The sequence below is a fragment of the Leishmania major genome, chromosome 25 (genome assembly GCF_000002725.2).
Source record: "Leishmania major strain Friedlin complete genome, chromosome 25".
In the NCBI taxonomy this organism is placed as follows: Eukaryota; Euglenozoa; class Kinetoplastea; order Trypanosomatida; family Trypanosomatidae; genus Leishmania; species Leishmania major.
Window position 1 is genome coordinate 855,510 of NC_007266.2, and position 24,945 is coordinate 880,454.

Genomic DNA, 24,945 nt, shown 5'->3' on the forward strand with positions numbered 1-24,945 from the left:
CGCGTTGCCTTTGAGGCGGGGGCCGTGCTGAGATGACCGGGTCGGCGGGCTGCTGTGACGCGCGTGTCTACGGCTGCTCCGCGCCACGCGATGCGAGGGGGAGGGGCCCTGTGGCAGGGCCGGGGGTGCAGCGTCGACCTCGCGTTGTATGGCAGCGAGACGGTCACGTTGGCGGCAGGAAGAAAACAGCGTCACGCGCGCGCATGACGGTGCTTCTGTGTGCTCTGCGTGGGCGCTCTCAGACTCCTCTCTTTTTGCTGATCTTACGCCCCCCCCCACCGACCGCCACTTTTTCGCCTGGATTGCTTTCACGCTCTCTCGTCCTACAGGCAGACCAACAACGCCGTGCATATGGGGCTCCCTACACCTCACATGCTCTCAGCCCCTTTGCGTGTACCGGCGTCTCCGCTTGAGCCGCATGCAGGGGGCGCGTGTTTCGATGTGTACACGTGCGTGCGTGGCAGGCTGTGATTCGAAGAGAAACGCGATCATCCGCTCACTTTGTCGTCGTGTCTGTGCAGCCCCCGCGATTCCCCCGATACGCCGGCGTGTGAACACGCTCGCGGGAGACGGCACTCTCCTGAAAAGGATCGGGACCTTTCAACTGCAGTGCCTCTTCGCGGCATACCCGCTGTCATGTCTCTCACCGCCTCTCTCGAATTATGGCGGCGCTCCACTCCCTGAGCTTGCTCTCTCTTTGTGCCGGCGTCTCCTCTTCCGCCGCCACCCGCTTGCACTTTGGACGTGCGCTGCTCCGTTTCTCAAAGCCTCGGATGTGCACTCGTTGCTCGCCCCCCCCTCCCCCTCCACCCCGTGCGGCTCACTATCACGAACATTATCACGGTGACGCATAGGCACCTCTGCGCGTCAGTACATATCTACCGTGCATCCCCTTCTCTTCTTCTGCCCTCAACCACCGGCCCACTGCTGATCTGAAAGCAGAGAGCCCCCCCCCCCCCCCCACACACACACACCAATCGCGTGTTGCGCCGCAGTGTAGACCCTCGTCCCCTCTCCCCTATACGTAGTGCCTCCTTCTTACCGTGACAGGAGAAACATGCAGACGGCCACTGCCCCTTTCATCCTGCGTTCCTTGTACAAGGATGCGTACATCAGCGACATGCAAATCGCACGACCGATCACAGAGTTGATGATGAATACCATCGGCGCACAGCTCACGAACAAGTACGACACGCACATCCCCGCCATAGCTTGCTCCCTCTACACACTCTTTTCGATGTCTCGAGTGCAGACGCTCGGGCAGGAGTTTTGTGACCTGCTGCCCGTGGTTAAGGCGCACCCGTGGCAGCCGGTTGGGCCGGCGCGCGTGCTCCTGCTCGCTGTGCTGCAACTTGTCGAGCCGACGGCGGTGTTCGTGGTGGCCCGTAAGCTCTTCCCTGACCTCTCCACGGCCGATGTCGAGGAGGTGCTGAGGAAGGCAGTACTTTGCGCGCTGTTTCTCTTTGAGCGCTTCGGCACGTTGCCGCATCGCATTGCGCGGGTTCGGTTCCTGAGCCTGAAGCCGTCGCGGACCTTGCAGGACAGCGATGGTGCTCCGGGCTCGTACTTGGTTCTGGGCCTCGTGCTGCTGGTAGAGCTGGTCGTGCGCCTTTGGCGTTACAGCAAGGAGCGCACGTCGCGCGAGGCGAAGCGGTCGACTGAGGCGGCCGTCATCACCAGCAGCGACGAGGATGCCGAGGACGCGCGGTCAGGGAAGTGCATGCTGTGCTTGAGCAATCGCAAGTGCCCAACTGCGACCAACTGCGGTCACATCTTTTGTTGGCGGTGCATCGCTGAGTGGATCCAGTCGAACCCGCAAGAGGCCGTGTGCCCGTTCTGCCGCCAGCACATCACGACACAGTCGTTGGTGCCGCTGTACTTCTACGTCGCCAAGGAGCCGCCGCGTGTGGGGACCGCGACGGACGCCGCCGCCCCACCCGCCGCTTGAGGGGGATGGCTCACCGAAACTTGTCACCGAGACGCAATGACGCTCTAGGTGGTATATGCGCTTGTGTCCACCCGTTGACGCACACGCCTTCAGCAGTGCTGGGCGACTCCGTTGCGATGGCAGTGTGCTTGCTTTGCTATTCCCAGCTGTGCTGCACATCGCAGCACAGCTTCCATATGAGGCAGACGGCGCGTGCTGACGAGGAGAACCACGAGGACAGCCGCGCGGGGATAGGATGGCGTCGTGTGTATTTGTGGACCGTTGCTGCTGCTGCGTGGCCGTGTCGCGGCAGGTGCACTGACGGCACTGCCGGCTTCTCAATGACGGTGGTCGCCGCCAAAAAGAGCAAACGCATCGATGAGGGGCCGCTAAGGAGAGGAGGAGGAGGACGAGAGGGCAGGGGATAATGACTTGAATGCTTCTGTACCCACTCGCCGATGCCCGATTCTTCTCGTCTGCAGGTTTACAGACCACCGCGCTGTAATCTCGTCGTCTTCCCTCCCGAGAGCGTTCTCACCGGGAAGGGGAGGGGCGGGGACGGCACGACAGTGTCGTCCCTTCGTCCCTCCCTTACTCCATCTTCCGCCGCTTCCCTTGCTCTCTCTCTCTCTCTGTCACTCCCTCTCCATCCTCCAGCGCCGTTGTCCATTCTCCTCCGTTACGTGTACGTGTGCCTCCGCTGACAGGGCTCACCTTAGCGCACGCAGCACACTCACCACCGCACATAGCCAAAAACGTGTGCGTGCTGACCGAGGGCTCATCTGCACACGCACACGCCATCAAGCAGCAATCCAAAATCAACGCGTTCACGCTCGAATCGACTGCCCGGATCGAGCGCGCCATCTACCGGTGCGCGCACACGCACGCATCTCCTTCCGTGTTGTGCCGTTGGAGAGCGTGCGAGCGAAGAGAGGCGAAGTGCTGCCGCGATGTCGTCCTTCAAGGTGGAGAACATCATCCGCGACAGGCTGGATGCAGCAGAGTTGTCGCTGTCCGGCATGCGCTTGACTTCGCTCGATGCTTTGGTGCCTTTCCTGGCGAAGATGCCGCGCTTGCGTTGCCTGAACGTGTCGCACAACGAACTCCGTGACCTCCCAATGGACCTGTCATCACTGACCAAGCTGGAAGCACTCGACCTCAGCTCCAACCCTCTTGGGGGCGTTCACCGCATTCTGGACGGTCTGCAGTCGCTGCCGCGGCTCACCTCCCTCTCCGTGACCCTTCCAGCACCGGCGGCGGAGGCGGAGGAGCAGCTGATCATGCGGCTTCCTGCCCTCACCTGCTTAAATGGCACCGCCCTGGTGGATCCGAGAGAGGAGGTTGAGGAGAGCGGCGCTGTCAACTGTGACATCGCTGCTGCCGTTGAGATGGCGCCGGCGGACCGCGCGTACTGGAAGCCGACGGACTCGGCAAGCATCGAGAGCCTCTTCGCCGATGTCAGCCGCCAGGACGCCTCCACAACGCAGGAGTTCTTTGATTACATGAACCGCGTCGTGCAGCACGTCACATGTTTGACGGCGGCGGAGGACGACGCGTTCGCACAGGAGGGCGAAGTGCTCAAGGCGCGGCGGCTCCTCTACGAGTTCTGCTTCGGCGATGTCATACGGCACGCATTCAAGGATGGTCACGACGTTCTCGGCCGACAGCTGCAGACGCTGCTGCGTTACGAGTCGGCCATGATGGATCAGTATGACATGCATTGGCGCCATATACTGCGAGATCGTGATAGCAGGCTGGCGCACATGAAGCGGGACATGCAGGACGCGATGGACGACATCCGCTCTCTCATCGAGTGTTTCCAAGAAAGCGGGGCACAGGGCCCGTCGATCGAAGGGGAAGACTCGCGACGCGAGAGGGAGGAGGCACCACATGGCGCTGGTTCGGGTGTGCGTGCGTCGCTTGGAGCGACCCCACTGACGCGCACGGGGCACACCACCCACATGGACGCGAGCCGTATAGGCGCCTCTCCGCAGCCACTGCCGCCAGCTGGGCTCACGCGGCGATCGCAGCAGCCGTCTTCAGAGCCCAAAGCGCGGAGGTCGAGCTTCACGAAGGTGCTGTCGCTCCGGCAGCTGAAGGAAATCATCGAAGACATCTACACCTCCAAGGTCAAGTACGACGAAAAGTGCAAGCAGAACCAGCTGCCACGCGAAACGCTGGAGCAACACATGTACACGTGCCTGAACCAAAAATATGGGCTGCGGGATATTATCCTCGAGTGGGCCACCGCCATCGTGGAGGCCGTGAGGCGCTACGCGCCGGAGGATAACGACGTAGCCGTGTTTGGCAAGATATTGCGAAACGAGATCGATGAGGAGTTCCGCTTCGTCCAGCAGCACGTGCGCCAGACGGTGAAGGAGCTGCTGCGCAAGCACATCCAGGCGAAGCGGCCGCTCAGCGGTGTAGTGGAGCTGAGCAACGCACTCCAGCAGGTGTTGCGCGGTACGGTGGCCGAGGGCGCGTGGAAGGAGGTGGTTAACTACATGTACAACGCGGGCGACTCTGCCCTCATCACGGACATCATCCATGAGTACCTCCACTGCCGGTCCCTGCCAAAGCTGCAGCGAGGCAACGAAGAGGATGCGAGGCTGTCGCCGACGGCAGGGCACTCGCAACTGCTGTGCAAGGACTTTGTGCGGTTGCTTCTAGACTTCCAGCTGGACGGGCACGTGCGCTTCTTGGAGCCTTACGTAAAGATATTCCGGCGGCACGACAAAGACCAGAACGGCATTGTGAACAGATTCGAGTTCGCCTCCATCGTGCGCGAGCTGGACCCGAGCAAGTCGGAGGAGGCGGTGAGGTTCATGGCGGAGCAGATCGATCCACACGGGAGCCAGCTGATAACCTTCTCTGAGAGCATCACCTTCCTGAACGACGAACTGCTCAAGCTGTCCAATGCCCAGAATGGCACCCACGAGTAGGAGACATGCTTGATGTGCACGTGTATGCGCGCGTATGGCGAGCACCTCCTCCGGTCTCTCCCTTCCTTCCTTCCCTGTCTTCCTCGTCTCTCTTCGTCTCTTCTCGCAACTATGTACCGGCTTGCACGACGACGACGACGGATGCGTCACGCGCCAACGTGATAAAGCGAGAGGCGTGCGCAGGGGGTTGCTTCCGAGCACCTCCGTGTGCAACGATCGTGGAAGCCAGATGACTACTCAAGTGGCAGCACACGCGCGCATGCGTGTGGATGTGTAGCGGCGAGGCGGGGATGGAAAGGGGGGGGTGAGGCTCGCTGCGCCGAATCGACCTTTCCCTTCCCCCTTGCATCCCCGTGCTTTTTTAGCGCCGACTTTCTCCCAACACGAGAAGAGCAACCACTTCCATGTCGGTGTGTCTGGGCTGTGCAGGCGATGAGGCGCACTCGCTGCTGCCAGCGCGTGGCCACCGCATCCGCAGCAACGGTGCTACTGTCTCTTCTCTTGCCTCTTTCCCCCTCCCCTCTCACTCTCTCCGCCGCTCACCTGGGATGTTGTCTATTCCCCCTTTTTCCGCCCGCCTAACGCGGCCGTGTCGTGGCACCGCTGTTGGTGCACTGGCACTCACCTCTTTTCGCCTCGCACATGCTCATGGGCCGAGTGTGCCAAAGTCTGATAACAACGCGGTAGGGTGCGACTACTGCACAAGTGCTGCAGACAACGAAGGACAGCGTGCGAGGGAAGATTGTTCACCGGGAGGCTTGCGTGCGTGGCTCTCTCTCTCTTCGCCTGTCTGTCTCTGTGTGCACCTATGAGCGAAGCTGATACTCTCCTTGGACCGCTTACCCACTCGTCGCACGGCTGCGCTTCACACCTGCTACGCGGGGTTACGCATAACGTCTCTGCGCTGCGTGTGCGTACGTGCGTGCGCCTCTCTCTCGCGATTCGCTACTTTTTGCTTTCTCGCACTTGCCTCCCCCTGTGGCGGCCCATCTCGTTGCACTGTTGACCCTCATGTCTGTCCCTGACGACTTCAACAGCCTCCCTCCTGTGGTGAGTGTGAGCACCAACGTGGCGGTGCTGACCCCGCCTTCGGCGCGCTATGCCCTCACCGCAGGCGAGCTGGCGGGGTGCTTTCTCAGCGCACGACGTAGCAGCATCCACACACAGCCGCCACCTTCAGACGCCAAGGCAATACAAAAGGCGCAGCAGCGCCTCGACACCTTCCACTCCTCCCAGATCAACCCGTTCCTCTACGGCTACATGTACCCGGACCAGGACATTCCCGAGCCGGTGCTGAGCAGCATTCGAAAACTTTGCGTCAACGCTAGCGGTGCCTGGGCGGCACGGTGTCAGCGACTCGCCTTTGACGTGCTCACAACGGAGCTGCAGGCGAAGGCGTCCAACGTTATACCACGCACAAACCACGACGACCCGATTGGACTGGCGCAGCTGCGCCGTGTCCTGCCCACGCTCAAGTACGTGCCGAAAATGAGCGTGACGAACCCGCACTCTCGGTTTGTGGGCAACTGCGTCGACGACATCGCCGAGAACGCGCAGGCGTTCACTGCGACGGTCACCGTGCAGAACAACGGCTCGCACCCTTTCACGGTCGCGATCGCGCAGACGCAGACTGTCATTGACGGCGTGCGGGCGGAAGACAAGTTCCTGGAGGCGAAACTGGAGAAGGCGGAGCTGCACCGTGGGGAGTCCATGGACGTGCGCCTTATTATGCAACGTCCCCCGCACGCTGTGTTGTGGGAGTATGAGCAGGTGTTGGTGCTCTCCGTGAACGGCATCCTCAAGTACTTTGTGACCTTCGCAGTTATTTCGCCGAAGCAGGACTTGTTCAAGCAGCGTCTACCGGGGTGCCTTCCACTGACGGTGCTGGAGTCCCCCCTCGGGGAGTACAGTGCCCCTCTCATGCTGCAGGTGTTGAAGCACGCGTTCATTCGGCAGCAGGGGTACACCAGCCCCGCCGTTGTGCATCTGTTTCTTGGCAAGTCCGTCAACTACCGCACCCACAATGAGCTCGTCATGTCAGAGACGATGCGCCTGACGAAGACGCTAATTGATGAGATGAACATGGCCGCGACAATCTCCAGCTACTGGGCCTCGGTGCCAGACGCCAAGAGGGCGCCGCTTTCGCGCCAGTACCAGCCGCCGGTGTCCTCTGCACAGCCAGCGCGCTACGCCCCAGGCTCAGATAAGCTGGGCTCATCCAACGTCGCTACTGCCGAGGCCCTCTTCCCCAACAGCGCGACGCGCTTGCCAGAGGTGCTGCAGCGGTCACCGCCCGCGGTCATCATGGGGGCCATCCTCATCTGGCTGGCGCAGATGGACATCGCCGTCTTCGACTCGTCCTTCTTCAACTGCGACCCCGTCGGATACATGCAGGGCATGCCGCCGTACCTTCGCGGCATCCTGCTCTGGATACTTGACCTGTGCTGCGGCCTTCTGGCGAACCAGGAGGTGAATGGGGTGAACGAGCGGGTGCTGGCCTTGACGTTTGCGGCCGTGCTCATGCGGCGCAACCCTCCACAGTATGATGTAGAGGAGACAGAGGCTTTCTCTGACGCGCAAGCTGTCTTTGGCTCCCCTAGCAGTGATAGTGGTGCTGGTGGCAGCGGCAGCACAGCCACTGCCGTATCCTTCTCCACGGACGTAGCCTTTCATCAGAACGCTGTGACCGCGATACTGCACTGGATTTCCATCTACCGCGTCAAGTATGCGAATAAGATTAAGTAGCAGCGGAGGGAACCGAGCGTCGTGGGAGGGAGGGGGGCGCGGGGGTGACCGCGAGGCGGTGAAACGGTGATGGTGGCGATGGGGCTCGCGGCTACAGCGCTGTGTGTGTGTGTGGGGGGGGGACACCTGATCTCCGAGCTGAGTTTGTGACAATGCAGTGCGGAACAGCGCACGTGTGTGGGCACAGCTGCTTCAGGACGTACTTGCCCTCTCCTCGATTCTCTCCCGTTCATTGCTTTCTTTTCCCCTTTCTCTTATGCCTTTGCTTCCACAACTATCATCAGGGGCAACATCAACGGGTAGACGCGCGCGCATACCAACGGTTTGACGGGCATGTAGGAAGCGTGTATGGGAGAGGCGACGTACATCGTTGCAGGATATATGGGCGTGTCTTTTCAGGCTTGTGTCTATCGTTGGAGTTCTCTTGCTCTCTTGCTCTCTTGCTTCCCCTCTGACCTTTCACCATCTCCACTCTTTCTCGAAATTCTACTCGTCGGCGATGTGCTGCATGGACTCGCACCGCGGCAGGCAGAGGCCGAACGCCGATTGCATCTGCTGGTTCGTGTCTTCATCGCATCTGGGTTTGTGGTGATGCACAGCGGCCTTGAGAGCCACTGGCGGTCGGTGCATCCACTCTGCCTCTCTCCCACTCTCCGCCCACTCCTTTGCACCATTCTTCTCTTCCTCCTTTCATCCCTCTGTTTCCCTCTCTCGCCTTCCTTCACGCGCCTTCTTGGTCTCGCTCTACCTCTGCGGCTGCTGCTTCTGCGACTTCCCAATGTGGCCCGTGGCGGACGCGGCTTCTACTCCTGCTGCGCCACACACTCTCTCTGCCCGTGCACGGTAACTTTGCGTGTGCACGTGGCCACTAAAGTCTGGATTCCATTGTTTTTCCTTTTCGTGGCGACGGCAGCCGCAGCATCCGCTACCCGTCCCCTATCTCCCGCTGTTGTCTCTATTGTGTTCCTCTCATTTCCACCACCGTCGTTGAGCCCCGTGCTTTCTGTGTGCCGTTCATGGAGGCCGCCGCCACACCCGAAGCGAATCCCGCTGCGCTGGCACTGCGCAAGGTGCACCCCGCCGCACGCTGGGTAGCTGGTCTCTTCTCACCCATGTCGCTTCGGGATCAGGGGTACTGCGCAGACATGTTCCAGTGCATTCTGTGGGGGTCACTGGCCGTCTCCTTTCCGGTCGCGTACTGGATGGGTTGCGTGTTCGTCACTGTCATCGGTGTGTGTGCGGCGACGGTGGTGTGCCTCGTGCTCTTTGTCCCGAACTGGTATCAGCACCCAGACCCGGCTCTCAAGTACGCGGATGACATGGAGGTGTACGACTACTACCAGCAGTACGAGGCGGCGAAGAAGGCGGCACGTGAGGCGTCAACGTCGTCCAAGAAGACGGCGGCCACTTCTCCAGCCTTGCCAAGAGCCAAGCCGCATGTTACGATCGCATGAAAAACGGGCGGCGCGACGGTGGCAACCGAAGTAGCCCTGTATGCTTGTGTGCCGGCCGAGGCACGAGGAAGCCTCGTCGAGTGGTGCGCGAGGAGACGAAGCAAGTCAGCTGGTTCGAGCGGAGGCAAGCAGTCGAGGTATGCGGCTCTCTGCGAAGGTGCTGTGCTGTGTGCCCTGCGCTGGTTGTTGTGATGCGAGTGGCGTATCGTCGGGGTGGCATGTCGCCGTTGGGTGTGCGCTGTACCGTCCTCCTTCCCTCGCTCGTACGTACGGGCGCTGCGGCCCACCGCCCATCCTCGCTCCTGTCGGCTCGTTGTCGTGCGCACCTACTCTCTTCTCGCGCGTGCGGACACGTATGCTGTTGCATCTGTGGCGTGCCTTCTTGTCCCCTCCTCCCTCCCCGAGTGCCGTTCACTTCTGCTGGCGGGACTGAGTTGATAAACGATGTGAGAGGCGCAGCAAAACCGACCGAGTGCGGCTGCCGCCACGATCACAGGCTGAGAGCGGGCGGTGCGTAAGCTGATGGCAGACACCAGTGGGGCTGCACACGCGCCAGTCACATCGCGACTCGCTCTGCCATCATGGGTCTGCTTGTGAGTACGTATCTGCATGACCCTGATGGGCGTGACATTCTTCGTATGCGCTCTCGCACATATGCTGCCTTCGCTCCTCCGCGCCTTGTGGCTGGCCTCCTCAACGCCTCACCCACCCCGCCACTCCTCGTCTTCTTCGTGCCTTTCCCGCGTCCTTTCTCTCTCCCTTTGACTCTTCACACACGTGCTTACCCGCCTCGCTGTCGCCAGTGCAGGTACGCCACTCAACGCACTGTGGCTCGCGACGGGACTGGCGGCAGATGAAAGGGGACAGGAGGCCGACAAAGGATTGGTGCGCTTCTCCCTTTCAAGCGTCTCCGCTCCATTTTCAGGCTTTGCTTTTTCACTCCCGCTGTGTGTGTTGGAGCGCATGCGGACGTCTCCGCGAGACGGCTCTACGGCGGCGGCCGCGACGTCCTTGGCGAGCAGCATCAGCCATCACCTCTCCTTGGAACTTGGCGACTCGTACGAAGGCGCTGTTGAGGTGAAGCGTGGTGTAGCCATTCCCCATGGACGCGGTGTTTGGCGCTCTGGCGACGGCCGAGCGCGGTACGAGGGCCACTTTGTGCAGCGCTGGCGTGACGGCTACGGACGCCTGTGCACACCCACGTTCACACTGTGGGCACGGTGGCGGATGGATCGGCCTGACCTCTCCTCCTCTACTCGTGTCGACTATCCGAACGGGGATCGCTACTGCGGTTTTGTGGAGCTGAAAGTGAAGCAGCCACCCTCGGCACAGGCCCGCTCCAAGTTCAGCGCCTGGGCCGCCTCTGTGGAGCCGTCGCGGCACTGCTGGGGTGAGCTGGTGACGTTCAGCGGCGATCGTTACGTTGGGGAGTGGGCGGACAATGAGCGCGAGGGCTTCGGGTGCTACATGTGGGCCAGCGGGAGCCGGTACATTGGTCGGTTCCGCCGCGGCCAGTTCCACGACACTGGTACTCTTTTCGTATTTCCTGCCGAGGTGGAGGTGTGTCTCTCTCGCTTGTGCAGCGATGGTGGATGGAGCTGCGGGAGCGGCGATAGCAAGCCACTCGCTGAGCGTCACGCACCATGCGGGGCGGCTCGATGGCCTCCGGCGTCGCGACCAGGATGGGACGGCGTCGTGCTGGATGTGGTGTGGCGTGATGGCAAATTCAGCGGTGAGGGGCACGTTACGCTGCCGTCTGGCGTTCGCATATCCGCCGACTGGCGCAACGCTTCCAGCCCCGTAGATGGAGAGCTCGTGCTGCCCAGTCTCACTCCACAGGCCCGCATGGACACGGAGGTGTACGAGTGGCGCGAGAGCTTCCAGTGGGAGTCGCTGCTGAGCAACGCCGATGCCGAGGCGCGCCGCATCGCTTATGAGAAGGCTGACATATCTCGTGAAGGCATCCAGCAGTCCAACTCGACAGAGTACGTGCGCAGCTGCGTGCTTGAACTGCTCAACACTCACAAGGTCGCCAAGACGGCTTTGCATGTGTTCCGGCGCTGCTTCTACTGCCTGTATGGCACTTGCGGTGTAGACACGGAAGTGGGTGCTGGTGGTCACGGCAACCCACTCGGGTGGTGCACGCTGCGTAATGCGTATGGCGGCTGCATCCACCCAGCGGAGGGGCGGTGCATCAGCGCTGCGGACCTTGACCTGGCCTTGCGTGATATTGCGTCGCTGGCGCGTTCGATGGTGCGCTGGGTGCTGGACATGGTAGGGCCGGAGCAGCAGTCGAAGGTGCTCGACTATGGAGGGGAGGCTCTGGTGGGTCGCTGGGTGGCAGACCGCGTCTTTCAGCACTGCTATCCCGTCTTGCTAAACTTGTACAGCCAGGTTTACCGCGCGGAGGAGACGGCGCTGGCGGCGTCTGTAGCGCGGCTGCGCGATGCCGTCACCCTCGACGACATTGGCGTTGCCTTTGCCCGCCAAAGTGAGAGCCAGGAGAAGCTCTTCGACCCGTACACGGACGCGGTGCACTGTGTAGAGAAGCTGAACAACGAGGCGCAGACTCTCACGCAGCTGCTCAAGGTGTTGGTGCAATGGTCCCGCGAGATCGACCTCTCCACGCGCCTCACGCAGGCATGCACCGATGGACGGCAGAAGCCTGCGAGGAGCACCTCCGGCTCCGCCGATGATCTGCTGCCTATTCACCAGTATGTGCTGAGCCAGTCTCGCTGCAGGCGACTCTACGCCGTCACCAAACTGCTGTCCGACTTTGCAGCCGAGCCGCTGTTTATGGAGTCCACCTCGCAGGAGGCGTTCGGCGTCACGACACTGCAGGCGTGCGTGCTGACCCTGCTTCGCCTGCACCCGTGGGAGAGGGACGCGTCGAACATTCTCGTACCGTTTTCTGTGGCGCTGGACGGCGTACGAGAGGTGGTGCAGCGGCGGGCGGCACTCGCAGAGTGGGTCCATGAAGCCTGCAGCGGTGTCTCTTTCGCCGCGTCAACAGATGCGCCGACCTTGGATGTGGTGGAGCGAGTGATGAGCCGCTATGTGGCGTTGTGGGTTCCTCGCATGGTTGGCTGGATGGGCGAACACGCCAACGCCACCTCCGACCCTCAGCCGGTCGACAATGGCGAGTTCACGCAGGAAGAGCTCTCCCTGGTGTTCCTTGGACCACCTATCGCTGACGGCGAGGAGGCGCTCTGCTTCTGCTGTTGGCTGTACGCCAGCGCTCTTTTAGATTCGGTGCACATGCGGCTTCTCCTCGGGCCCCATACCGTGCCGCACCGCCTTAGTCGCGCCGAGGACGTGGCAGAGGCGTGTACGCAGCTGCGGGGGTGGGCTGCAGGTGCAAGCGCCGCTGCGCCAATGCAGTTGCAGGTCAAAGTAGCCGTTTCCTCGCCGCCGGCTGTGCCAAGCCGTCTGCTGAGCCTGGAGAGCCACCTCACCGAGCTTCTCCACGAATTGTAGTCCTTAGGCATGTGCGTGCATGCGGTGGCGGGGGTGATGCCATGGTAGGGTGGTCTGTGTGCGCATGTCGCGCCTGCTTCGCTCTCTCTCTCTCTCTCTCGCTGTTTTCACCGTTTTTTTTTTTGTGTGTGTGTGTTTGTGTGTGTTGCTCTTTGACACTTGTGGACGGCTTCGCCTGCCTGCCGCCTCGCTGCTGTTGCTACTCTGCGTGTGCTTCCAGCTTTTCCCTTTCTGCCGTCGACCCACTTGGCTGGCGCTCGCTTGCTTCTCGCGTTTGCTTTTCTGTGCGCCCCTTCGCCCATTCGGTCTTGCCATCTCCCTCTCTGCGCGTGATGGTGTGTGCTCCGGCGGTCTCTTGATACGCGTTTCACATCTCTCCTTGCACTGCTGCTGGTGAATGCCGTTTTCTCTTCCCGAGTGAACGCCGCTGGAAGCCGTTCTTTCGCCTCCACCGTACACGTGACCACTTTCTGAAACCAAGCATGAGCGGCATCGCCAGAGATGATAAACGAGCAAACACGCGGACATGCATGATGCACTTTATCAGGCGATTCAGGCTACAGCGGATGTATCAACGTCCCTTCTCAACCCTCTTGGTGAGCACGCTGAAGTCGTGCGGTGGCTCATTCTCAGAATGCAGCACTGTTGCTTCTCTCATCCCCGGCGCCCCCTTCACCTCATGTGCTGTCATTCTCTCTATCCACATCGACTCACCCCCGTCGTGGCCCCTCTCTCTCTCTCTCTTTCGTCTCGCTTCCGCCGTTTGTGTGTCTCGGTGCCACCTCTTTCTCTCCCTGCCACACGACGTAGAACTGTGTGCACTTCCTCCGTACTTAGGTCTCTTCATCCCTCTACACCGCCCAACACCCGCTGCCTCTTATTTTCCTTTTTGTTTCACCGCCCGCCCTCGACATCGTTTTGCCTTTCGCTTCCGTTGTTTCTTCATTGTCCCCCTCCCTTTCTCTCTCTCTCTCGCTTACTGTGCTTTGTTTGTCTTGTGTGTCTTGGTGTGGGTGCGTCTCCCGCACACGCCCGCACACACACACACACACACACGCACACACACGCACACACACACACATACACACATACACACATATATATTTTCTAGCCTGTCTGCCTTTTTTGCTGTTTCTGTTGATCAGTCTGTATACACAAAGCTGTGCGCTCTTTCGCTGGCTCTGCTGTATCACCACCCTCTCACCCCCTCCTTTAGTGAATAACAACCAGTTGTGCGCGCTTGGCCGTCCTCTTTCTCCCCCCAATCTCCGCCACAGACGCACCACCACACACCGCAGACGTCCGCTTCACTCGGCAGCCTCAGCCACTCGCGCTCTCCCTTCGCGTAAACAAGCGCCCTGTGTTTTCTCTCTTTCGCTACGCCTAGCAGAAGACCGAACGCTCACCTGGGAGAGAGCGCCAGGCGTCGAGCCGACCAACATCAGCTAAAAGGGGCGCCTAAACGCCATCCTCGTAGAGACACGGTTGTGTCACAAAGCATACGCCTCCATCCTGTTACAGTCTCTCTTTCTCTGCGTGTGCGTGTGTGAGTCCCGCTCTCCTTCGCACTTACCCCCCGGCGCGTACGTGCGTGCTTTCTCTGTATCACTCTCGATACCACAACCGTCTCGGGGACTGACCACCGTACGAAAACGCAACGAGCATCCGCTTCTCTCTTTGCTGTCTTCCGCGTAGCGCACATACCCCCCCCCCCCCCTCCCTCGTCTATCTGTGTGCGGTGCCCTCCTCCTCCAGGCCACCGCCAACCGCTCCCCCTTCCCCGCGCGTAAGCCGGCAAACATCAGCCGTTTGTTTTCTCCTCTTGGCGGCCGTCTCTGTGCACAAGCGCATACACGCCTCCCCTCGCTCGCTCTCAGCGACGACACATTTCCCTTCTGCACACCTCAAGCGCCCCCCCACCCCGTCAAAATGTTCATGAAACTTTTCAAGAAGAAGGAAAAGAAGGACAAAGAGGAGGACAAGAAGTCCGAGTCGACGCCTACCTTGGAGAACAAGCGTGTGGAAACCCCTGAGGCGCCGGAGAAGCTGACCAAAGACGACTTCGAGACCCTCGATGTCCTCGGCAAGGGCTCCTTTGCCTACGTGGTGCTGTGCCGTCGCCTCTCCACGAACAAGTACTACGCCATGAAGGTGATCAACAAGCAGGGCCTGCTGGACCACAAGCGAGTGCAGGACGTCTTTACGGAGCGCAACGTGCTGACTCGCCTGAACCACCCCTACTTGCTGAAACTGTACTGGACCTTCCAGTCGGAGCACAAGCTGTTCTTCGTCATGGACTACATGCCTGGCGGTGACCTCGACAAGTACATGAACTCCGTCCCGAAGAAGCAGCTCGACCCGGCAACAGCGCAGCTGTACGGTGCCGAGATCCTCTTGGCCATTATGTGCCTGCACGAGCACAGCGTCATATATCGAGATCTAAAGCCAGAGAACATTCTGCTGGATGGTGAGGGCCACTGCGCTCTTGCAGACTTCGGCCTGTCCAAGGATTTCCACAAGGACGGCCAGGACGTCTCCGACAAGGAACTGCGCGCCAACTCGTTCGTCGGGTCGCCGTTCTACGTGGCTCCTGACGTGCTGCGCCAACGTGAGTACACCAACGCAGTGGACTTCTGGTCCTTCGGCATTCTGCTGTACCGCATGCTGTGCGGCCGCACTCCCTTCAATGGCCGCAGCATGACGGAGGTGTTCGACAACATCTTGTACTCTGACCTCTCTTTCCCCAGTGGCGTGGCGGTGTCGCCGGAAGCCAAGGATCTGATCAGCCGCTTGCTCATGAAGGACCCCAACCGTCGCATCAAGGGCCCTGAGGTGAAGCAGCACCCCTACTGGACCGGGATCAGCTTTGAGGAGGTGGCGCAGCGCAAGATTGCCCCATCGCGGTGGACCCCACTGCCGTCGGTGGAGGAGATGCTGGCTGCGCGCAAAAACGTCAGCGCTGGCCCCTCGACCTCTTTGAAGAACCCGCACCACGTCGTGAATACGCCGGCACAGAGCTCGCAGCTCAACGATGGCCAGCAGAGGTTGTTTGGCGGCTTCTCCTGCACGGCGGACAGCCACCTGAACAACAGCTGACGCGGCCGGGGCATGCGCGAACCTGCAAACGCGGCTTGCTGCGGCGCCAAAGGACGGGAGGGCGCAGGAAAGGAATCCTTAAAACGGAAATACAACCGAAGACGCATTTTCGTCTGTTTAAGCTTGCGTTTTCGTCATCTTAGCGTTGGGTGGTGTCTCCCTTGCGCTTGGTGTGCGTGTGTTTCTCTTTCACACGCGCGCCCCTCCTCCCTCTCCCTCCCCCTTCGTTTTCTGCATGAAGACAAGAAGAAGCCATGTACTCTACTACCCAGGCAAACACACAGAGACGCACTTGCACACACCCACATACCCAGGACCATATCACAAGCGGAATCGTTGTGTGCATGCACGGTGTGGAGGGCGGCGCCAAGTTGTCTTCTCACGTCTGAGCGCGCGTGTGCATGAGTGTGACGATACAGCCACCGACTGCTTGAATGGCCTACCCACGTCGGCGAAGATTTTCGCATAGACGCGCACACACAGCCGTCAATCGTTATCATGCGCACGAACACTTTTGAAAAGGAGTGACGGGCCATTCTTTATCCGTGCGCCACCAGTCTCTCCCTCATACAGGCGCACTCCTTCCACAAAGCACACGCCCGTCGTCAACGGCCACAAATCCCTCTTACCTCCCTTCCCTTCTCCCTCCCTCCCCCTCTCTATGTGCGGGTGCGTGTGTGTATGCTTGCTTAGATTATTATCTCTTCACTTTTTTTCTCCCTTTGCTCGCTCTGCACCTGCCGCTGTCGTCATCTTGCTGTTTTGCGTACACGTGCTCATGTCCTTCCGGATCTCTTACTCGCTGCCATCGGTGCTCTTCTCGTTGCAGCGTAGCCAGCGTGTGTCTTTCTGTCCGTCCGTCTTCCCATGTGTGCGTGCCACCGCTGAAATGTGATCTCTCTCTCTCTCTTTCGTGCTGCGTCCCGGTGCGGACGCAGCCGATGTGCGCGTAGATCACAGTCCCTCTCTCGCTCTTTCCTCACCGGCGGAGGTACTACTACTACTACTACGAGAGACGCGATCGTGCGATACTGGCTGGTGCTCCTCTACTTCTTGATGTTTTCGTCTTCTCTTGTGGATCTACCAACCCCCTCCTCCCCCCGGTTCCCTCCGATTCCTTGTGCTTCCCACCAACCCACCCGCCCTCCATACGCCACCAGAGTCTTGTTGAGTTGCTCGTTTTCTTTTTTTTTGCTTTGTTCGGCATTCTTGAGCTGGCTCCCTGTGTTCTTCCCTGCCATTCTTCTGCGACACTCCCACACATGCACACTCCCTCTCTCACCATCTCCACCTCCTAGTTGTCCTTGCCACCGCATCCATCGGCGTGGAGTTGTTGTAGGGGCTAGCAGGGTCACGTGCGCTGTTTTATGTGTATGTAACTGTGTCTGTGGGCTCGAGCCTTGAAAGCAGCTCTCTTGCCAAGGTTCGTTGGCCTACAGCGTGCGTTTATCTATCAATCCCACTTTCTCTCTTTTCGTCTTGCCTCTCTTTTCTCCGCTCACTGCCGCCAACAGTGTCATCCCCCCTTCCCCACTTCGTCTCCTGCCGAGCCGTGCCTCTCCTTGCACACACTGCACACTTGCGTACTCAGCAATGCCGCCATGCGTGTCGTTGGGTGAGTGTGACATCCGCCCGTATACATATATATATATATATATATGTTTGGGGCGGACTGCCTTGCCACAGGGATGTGTCCGTGTGTCTCGGGTGGACAGGCCCACAAGGCGGCATGTGGGTAGGCAGAGGAGGTACACCACCGGATGCAATGTGCGTGCGGGGGTGCCGCAACGGCTGCACACCCGAATCACAAGCGAAGGTCTCTCTCCCACACTCGTTTTGTCCGACTGCCATCTTCTTCTTTTTGGCTTGTTTGATTTCATTTTCTCTTTTTTTTCGCCTATGTGAGTTTGCAGTTGTTCTTGGAGCTGCACGAACATGGACGACTGCATGCCCTCGCGGTATGTGAGAGTGTTGTGGTCTCCGTGCCTTTGGCTCTTGGGCGAGGAGAGCATGTGCATCCGCGTGCTTGTCTGTCTCTGCACGTGTGTGACACCCGCGCCCCGCCTCATCCCGCCGCATTTATGGCGTGTGTAGATACTTGAGTGTTTGTCCGTTTTTTTGCCTTCGTTGGCGGGCGCGTGTGTTTCGAGGCCTTCGCCAGCGCAGGTGGGCGCCTGCGTTGTAAAGGAGGAGAGAGAAGTTATGCGACTCGGTTTCTTTGTTAGACGAGCTTTCCTCGAGATGGAGAGCGGGCGATTGATGCGCGTTGTCATGTGCGCACGGCTCTGTGGATGTTCGCGTGCGCCTTTCTGTGCGCGTAGGTATGCTAATGTGCATATATGTGTCTGGTGTGTGTGTGTGTGGTGTGCGTGTGTGGAGGACAGAGGCGAAACAGCCCTCGAATGCGGCGCGCGTCGACAGCCACCCACCCAGGCTGGCACCCCGTACACGCTGCTGCCACCCGCCTTATCGAGGGTCGCACAGCTTTGTCCGAAGAACTGCCGCTTTCCACCTTTCAACGGGGCGCAGCCTCTCGACAGGGCCTGGGTTTCCACGGAGTCGGTAACAGCGTCCTCTCTCTTGCGCCTTCTCGGTTACCTTTCCACTCGTGTTGCTGTGCATGTCAGCCCAGTGTGCTTCCCGTGTTCGCCTCTTTCTTCCTTGTTTTCTTAATACGTGTCCGTGAACCGCTGCTCTTCTTCAGTGTCTCGCACACGCGCACTAGCATGCGCACCCTCTCACCTCCCTCGCGGACGACCCATAAGAACACACACACACACACACACACACGCACACACACATTTCTCGCGTAGAATTGTCGCTGCAAAGTGCAGATGACGTCTAACGGCGACGGCCAGCGTCACGGCTTCCGTTATGGTGCTCCTGCAGCCGTCGTTGACCCGCTGCTATCGTTTCTCTTTGATCTGCGGCGGATGGAGGATACCGTTCTATCCACTCTCGAACACATCGGAGTCCGGCGGCGCGACCTGCCTCGTCCTTTTGGGGGTGGTTCATCCGCATCCCCACCGCAAGTACCAGCCACCGCGGACGACGATGTGGCAGTATTTTTCGACGTGCCGTCGTTGCGGATGCCAGCGTCTGACCCCATCGGCGCCTATGCCCACGAGATCGCTGCAAACCGCTCTGATGCGCGCGATGTGAGCGTAGGGGGTGTGATACACCAACTACTGAGCTGGCTAGACTCCCAGTCGTCTTCATCTCAGTCGTCTCCAGTTTCATCGAAGCAGCTCCTGACGATTTTTGCGACGGCTACTGGAGCAGGGGCAGATGTCTTCTTGCGCGACGCGGCCACACTCGATGATACCCACATTGAACGTACATTCCAGAGAGCCAAACCTGACAAGAGCGCGGCATCACCAACACCCGATGAGGAGACCCTTGCGTACGGCGATGACAGCACGGCGCGCCTTGTCGGTACTCTCACCGCCGCCGATATCCACGCGGCGGTGCAGGAGTGGCGCGGGTACGAGAGACTTCTCAAAAGCAGTGTGGCGGAGATGAAGGCAACATTGGCGGCCGTGACCGCGGCGCGGCCGAGTAGCTCATACAGCTGTCATGCGAAGTGGGTCGAGCGTACCCGAAGTGGTGGAAAGTCAACGTCCGTGGTTCCAGCCAGCGCTGTGCTCAAGAGGAACTATGAGGAGTTGATCAGCCTCAACGACGCGCTGGCGACCTGCCAGGCTGCGGTGCACACCGCTTACGTGGCACTAGAGGACAATCTGGACGTGCTGTTGGAGGAAGCACAGACGGTGGACCGACAGGAGCGGCTCTTTCAGCATCACGTATCCATGGCGCGCCGCGAGTGCGCTGCGTTGCATGCATTACGCAGTCGTATCAAGCAAGCTCGCAGAGCACTGCAGAGGTGTGTCTACAGTCAGCGCCGTAGGACTCAAGTGCAGCCTCGCTAGAGGGTGAAAGGTGCCCACGAGCACCTGCATGTGTGTGGGTGGGGTCGTTGGCGGTTTCTGGTCACCACGAAAGAGAGGCTGTGTGTTCTACGTGGAGAGGCGGGAGAAAGGAGGGGGCCAGGGGGTGATGCCTATTTTTGTCAGAGGGATTCTCTTCGCCTCTCATTTGGAGGCCACCCGGCTTCCTCTGCTGCCGTGCGCGCCTGCCCACACGCGCGCACTCTCCCCCCATTCCCTTTTCCGTATTCCACACCTCAGCGCTGCCCCAGCGGCTGACGACGCGGCTGCCGCGGATTCGATGCACACAAGTAGTTGCCTCCGCACACGTAATGAACCACGCTCGGCGCACGCTGACGGCGACTGGCAGGGCTGCGTGTGTGCAGCTGCTTCACTGAAAAGCGAAAGTGTGGCGCAACTCCGGCACCCTTTTGCCTTTTCTCGCTTTCTTCCCCCTTCCCCCCCCCCCCTCACTGACGGCGGATGGGGTGGTGGTGGGAGGAGGGACACACGCCTCAGCGAGTCGTCTCGCAGGGCTCCGTGCACCCACCCCCTCTCCCCACTCGGTGTGTGGCGAAGCCGGGCAGCCCCTCCCCTCCCCTATTCCGGCCAATGCACAGCCCCTTCTCGTGGTGAGAGGGCCAGGCGCCTACGACGTTGGGGAGTCGGAGAGACTCCGCGCTACTCATGTCGGCGGTCCGGTGGTGGACGGCGTTGCACCGGAGCGACCTGCGGCACTGCGCACGCGTGTGCCATCCATATGATGGGCACAGTGTGTCAACGTGGCTGGAGCGTATCCCACTCGGCCCTCACTGCTTAGTGGTGCGGGGCGGCTCAGGCGCCCCGCGAGGGATATGCACCACGTGGCGAGCAGCATGGGTGGAGCGGCTGCGGGGCGACCTGGGATGCGGGCGGGCGCGTTGCCTTTGAGGCGGGGGCCGTGCTGAGATGACCGGGTCGGCGCGCTGCTGTGACGCGCGTGTCTACGGCTGCTCCGCGCCACGCGATGCGAGGGGGAGGGGCCCTGTGGCAGGGCCGGGGGTGCAGCGTCGACCTCGCGTTGTATGGCAGCGAGACGGTCACGTTGGCGAATCTCTTTCTCCTTTTATGCTTCTCCCTTTTCCGTTCTCCGCGACATCGCCACCTGAGCGGCTATCGCCGACACACGCGCACTTGCCACTGTGACGTACACTCAGCCACACACACGCAGTCACTTGACTCCACACCTCCCTCTCGGTTGCAGCGGCTTGCCATTCTGAATCCCGTCCCTCTGCCCCGTGTCAGTGAGTGGGCGCGCCGTAATTAGCTATGGGCCGTACGAATGCGAAGAAGCAGGAGGCGCGAGAGGAGCGCCTCAGCAAGCTTCCTCAGTCAGATCGATTGACGAAGATCGCCATCATCAAGAAGAAGGAGGGGCGCGTACTCGATGCGGCTGAAAAGCACGCACTGAAGATGTCGTCGGAGCATGGCGAGATTTTGCGCCTATGGGAAAAGCTACGCACGATCGAGGACCGCACGGAGGAGCAAGTTGCCATGCCTTCCAGCAAGAAGACCGCATACGCGCACAAGTACCCCATGGTGGACAAGCTCATGCATCTCATCGAGCCCAAGTTCGCGAACCTCGTGCGTACACCGAGCGTGAGCCGCGTGGTGCAGTCCATGATCAAGTACGGCTCGGCGGAGCAGGTCAACAGGCTCTTGAAGTGGGTCTCGAAGGACTTTTCCACCTACGCGACGGACGCCTACGCGCATTTCGTGGTTTGCGCGTTGGTACGCCACGTTCCACACGAGGCCTACAGCAAACTGATGACGCACGTAATACCGTCTGTGCCGCAGCTCGTAGCGCACAAGTTCGGTATCGAGGTGCTCCACTCTGTGTACAGCAGCCGCTGGTGCAGCCCGGCGGACCGCAGCCTCCTCTTGCTAGCTGTGTTTAAAGACAACGTAGCAGTGATGAGGCGGTGGCCAGGGTACCCGGAGGTGGAGGCGGTCCTGAAGAAGAACCCGTCACTTCAGCGGCGCCTTCTCAGTCGCCTCTTTGACCTCAGTGACAAACTGGTGTCACAGAAGGAGGCGATCGGGTACCCGTTCGTGCAGCGGCTCGTTGGCACCTACGTAAGGTGCGGTACGCGTGACGAGGTGAGCGAGTTGTGCGACACGCTACGTCCACACATTACCGCTATTTCGGCCACCCGGGAAGGCGCCCCTCTTGCCTCCCTCGCCTTCTCCTTGACGGAGCCAAAGAAGCGCAAGGAGGTGCTTCACAGCTTCAACGCTCAGCTGGGGGAGCTGTGCACAAGCAAGTACGCAGCACCGGTCATTGCTCGCCTGTTTGACCTCCTGTACGACGCGCAGATGCTGAGGAAGTACGTTGCGAGCGACCTAGCGGAGCACATTGGGCAGGTAGTCAACAGTCCCTATGGCTACCAAATCCTTATGCACCTGCTCACCCCGCACGAGGAGCGCAAGCGGAGGTTCCTGCTTCCCAACTGGCAGGAGCACAACCTCTTCTCCATGGAGAATAAGGAGTGGAACCACCACACGTGGCTCACGCCAGCATTTGTGCCCGAGACTGTAGAGATTTGTAGCAAGCCTGCTGTCACGTCCCACCTCGCAGCGCTGCCGATGCTTGTCAAGGCATTTCTGCAGTATGTCACCGACGAAGCCCACAGCGCCAAGCTGAACCGCCACCACGCCGCACTCATCGCACGCGAAGTTCTGCACGTGGTCCAGCACGAGCCACTCTACAAGGCCGCCATTCAGCTTTCCGAGGATGAGGAGCACGCGTTGTCCAAGCTGGCTCCCGCACATGGCAAGCGAGAGCGTGAGGACGCAGCGGGGGAGGTGGAGACGTATGCCGCGGCCCCGACAAAATGCCCCAAACGAGAAAACGGCAGCCAGAAAGCCGCAGCGCTCACCCCAGCCGACAAGAGGAAGAAGACGAAGGTGCCAACGGTCATCTCAGCAGCCGCCCCACTGGAGGGCAGGCGGGTCAAGACGGATGCAAAGAAGAGGGTCAAGAAAAGTTAGACCTACGCCGCATTAGCGGCGGTGCGCGGCCCTGTGAGTGCATTGGTTTGTGCACGCATCGGAGGATCGCGTCGGCTTTAATGTGACTAATGAAGTGGATGTGTGCCATCGCGAGCGCGTGTCTCCGGGGGCAGAAGAGGGTGGCTGCATGGGAGGCCGCTTTCCTCCTCTCTCCCTGACGTGTGCGGAGCGCGAAGGTGTCCTTGTCCTTGGTCCAGTGGTGCGCGTTGTGCAAGGAAGGCGGTGGAGGCTAGGGCGGCGGTGGTGGTCACCGAAGGGGATGGAGCGGTTCTCCGCTCGTCCGTCGTTTTTCTTTGCCCTTCCCTCCTGCCGGCGCGGCAGCTCACTCGCTGATGCGCACCCACGAGCGAGCCTGTCGAGTAACGCATTGCTGTTGTTTATTAAATCTGTGCTGGTCGTCGTTCTCGGACCCACTAAGCCGAGTTTTAACGCAAGAGCGAAGCGAAAGCCGCCAAAGCTCGAACATCCACCGCGAGTCTGAGAGATGTAAGAGAGGAGGCACCCGCCAATCAGCGAGCTTGAGGACACTACACCCACTTGAAGACATGCATGCATGCACGGATGCAACGAAAACAAGTGGCTTCGTATACGTATCTCTTTCCCTCAACGAGGGGTAGTCGACACGCGCGGGTGTGCGTGCAGCTGCTCTATGCGCACAGAGGCAGCGCTCTCCCACGCGAAATGGTCTCACGCATTAGGGGGCGGTGAAGAGTGCGCTTGTTTTGTGTTTCCATGCAAGCGCACTCGCAAGGCTCCGAAAGGGGAGTACCACTTGGCTCCTTGTCTGCTCCACTTGCTGTCTGGCTGTGTCACCTATCCATAGGTAGGGGAAGCGAAAGGGAAGAGAACACTTCTTCGGGTAACGTCGACAAGCACGATGGCCGGACCTCTTCTCCCATTGCACTCCAAGCTACCGACGTCTGCTGCGATCCACCTCCACTTCCTCTGCCGCACTTACTGCTCGTGGTGGTGTGGTCGTCTTCTCGTCCACGCCCACCGTCAAGCGGCGCTACACAATCGATATCGCGGTGAGTGGCCATCTCTCTCTGCCTCCCCCTACTCTCCTTGTCATTGAACTACAAAGTCTTTGTCTCTGCCTCTCTTTCAGAGTCGGCACAGCAGCAACATCGAGCGCCTTCCTTCACGCTACAACCGCCACAGGCGCCAGCCTACATTGTCACAGCGGTACATAGACTTCAGGGCCGAGCTGCACTAAGCGCACACAAAACTGTACGCTGTTGTCCTTTGTTTGCGTGCAGCTCTGTAGGGCCTTCTCTAAATGCCGAGCAAGTTCCTGCGGCTGCTGTTCGTAGGTGCGCCGGGTGTGGGGAAGGGGACTTATTCCGGTCTCGCGGCCGTGTCGCTAGCGTGCCACGCCGTCTCCAGCGGAGATCTTCTGCGGAAAGAGGTCGCCGAGGGTACGGCCATCGGGAAGCAGGTGAAGGGGCTGATTGAGAAGGGCGTCTTTGTTCCCGATGAGATCATCACAAAGATGGTGGTGCAGCTCATAGCGTCGCTGTCGGCAGACAAGGAGCGACCAAACGGGTACATCTTGGATGGGTACCCGCGGAACATCTCGCAGGCCACAGCGCTGTGGACGTCAGGGGATATCAAGATTGACCACGTCATCAACCTCACTCAACCGCGTAACGTGATCATCAAGAAGCTCTCGTCGCGCCGCTCTTGCCCAGACTGCGGGTTTGTGTACAACCTGGCTTCTATCGACGAGGGAGGGATCAAGATGGACCCCCTCAAGCCCAAGCTGGATGGCCTGTGCGACAAGTGCGGCTGCACAAAGCCGCTCATCACCCGAAAGGATGACGACATCGATGTCGTGAGGAAGCGTCAGGATGAATACGACGCCACCGCAACGCCGCTCCTGCGCTTTTACAAGGAGAAGGGTATCCTGCACGAGTTCCCGGTACTGGGCAGCACAAAACGGTATTTGCCGAAGTTGCTCGAGCTGATCTCGACGCTGGATTAGTGTGCTTGTCGCGTTTCTCTCTTTCATCGCACGAGGTCTTCTCGCTCTCTCTATCTCTACCGTCGTGTGTGCGCGTGTGTGTTGTTTCGTGCAGGCACTTCGTTTTAAGATGCGAGCGCCACTTCCGTTGTCGTTGGAATCTGCTCTTTTTTCTTTTCCGTCCTCATCCGGCCTCTCTCCGATGTTCTCTTTCGCCGTCCTCTACCCTGTTTCGACTCGAAGGTCGTGCTTGTCCTCATCTCAAGCACATCGCCACCCAGATGCGCAGATGAACGCTAACGCATCCATTAGGCAAAGTCGCAAGTAGAAGACCGGGGCGATCGCAACTCTCCGAGCACTTTAT

General features: G+C 60.0%; 9 protein-coding genes across 9 annotated transcripts; all 9 read left to right on the plus strand.

The window, feature by feature from the left end:
- Window positions 1–1,057: 1,057 nt before the first annotated feature.
- Window positions 1,058–1,948, plus strand: LMJF_25_2290 (conserved hypothetical protein; the record flags this gene model as incomplete). The annotated part of the gene is made up of 1 exon (XM_001683939.1): window positions 1,058–1,948. The coding sequence occupies one exon, from the start codon at window positions 1,058–1,060 to the stop codon at window positions 1,946–1,948; it is 891 nt and encodes a 296-aa protein (XP_001683991.1).
- Window positions 1,949–2,877: 929 nt separating this feature from the next.
- LMJF_25_2300 (conserved hypothetical protein) lies at window positions 2,878–4,869 on the plus strand (the record flags this gene model as incomplete). The annotated part of the gene is made up of 1 exon (XM_001683940.1): window positions 2,878–4,869. The coding sequence occupies one exon, from the start codon at window positions 2,878–2,880 to the stop codon at window positions 4,867–4,869; it is 1,992 nt and encodes a 663-aa protein (XP_001683992.1).
- A 1,011-nt stretch (window positions 4,870–5,880) lies between these two features.
- Window positions 5,881–7,614, plus strand: LMJF_25_2310 (conserved hypothetical protein; the record flags this gene model as incomplete). The annotated part of the gene is made up of 1 exon (XM_001683941.1): window positions 5,881–7,614. The coding sequence occupies one exon, from the start codon at window positions 5,881–5,883 to the stop codon at window positions 7,612–7,614; it is 1,734 nt and encodes a 577-aa protein (XP_001683993.1).
- Window positions 7,615–8,630: 1,016 nt separating this feature from the next.
- On the plus strand, window positions 8,631–9,068 carry LMJF_25_2320 (conserved hypothetical protein; the record flags this gene model as incomplete). Its single annotated transcript, XM_001683942.1, has 1 exon — window positions 8,631–9,068. The coding sequence occupies one exon, from the start codon at window positions 8,631–8,633 to the stop codon at window positions 9,066–9,068; it is 438 nt and encodes a 145-aa protein (XP_001683994.1).
- Window positions 9,069–10,031: 963 nt separating this feature from the next.
- On the plus strand, window positions 10,032–12,545 carry LMJF_25_2330 (conserved hypothetical protein; the record flags this gene model as incomplete). Its single annotated transcript, XM_001683943.1, has 1 exon — window positions 10,032–12,545. The coding sequence occupies one exon, from the start codon at window positions 10,032–10,034 to the stop codon at window positions 12,543–12,545; it is 2,514 nt and encodes an 837-aa protein (XP_001683995.1).
- A 1,929-nt stretch (window positions 12,546–14,474) lies between these two features.
- Window positions 14,475–15,641, plus strand: LMJF_25_2340 (putative serine/threonine-protein kinase; the record flags this gene model as incomplete). The annotated part of the gene is made up of 1 exon (XM_001683944.1): window positions 14,475–15,641. The coding sequence occupies one exon, from the start codon at window positions 14,475–14,477 to the stop codon at window positions 15,639–15,641; it is 1,167 nt and encodes a 388-aa protein (XP_001683996.1).
- A 2,834-nt stretch (window positions 15,642–18,475) lies between these two features.
- LMJF_25_2350 (conserved hypothetical protein) lies at window positions 18,476–19,570 on the plus strand (the record flags this gene model as incomplete). The annotated part of the gene is made up of 1 exon (XM_001683945.1): window positions 18,476–19,570. The coding sequence occupies one exon, from the start codon at window positions 18,476–18,478 to the stop codon at window positions 19,568–19,570; it is 1,095 nt and encodes a 364-aa protein (XP_001683997.1).
- Window positions 19,571–20,875: 1,305 nt separating this feature from the next.
- Window positions 20,876–22,597, plus strand: PUF8 (putative pumillio protein 8; the record flags this gene model as incomplete). The annotated part of the gene is made up of 1 exon (XM_001683946.1): window positions 20,876–22,597. The coding sequence occupies one exon, from the start codon at window positions 20,876–20,878 to the stop codon at window positions 22,595–22,597; it is 1,722 nt and encodes a 573-aa protein (XP_001683998.1).
- A 1,300-nt stretch (window positions 22,598–23,897) lies between these two features.
- LMJF_25_2370 (putative adenylate kinase) lies at window positions 23,898–24,602 on the plus strand (the record flags this gene model as incomplete). Its single annotated transcript, XM_001683947.1, has 1 exon — window positions 23,898–24,602. The coding sequence occupies one exon, from the start codon at window positions 23,898–23,900 to the stop codon at window positions 24,600–24,602; it is 705 nt and encodes a 234-aa protein (XP_001683999.1).
- Between the last annotated feature and the right edge of the window lie 343 nt (window positions 24,603–24,945).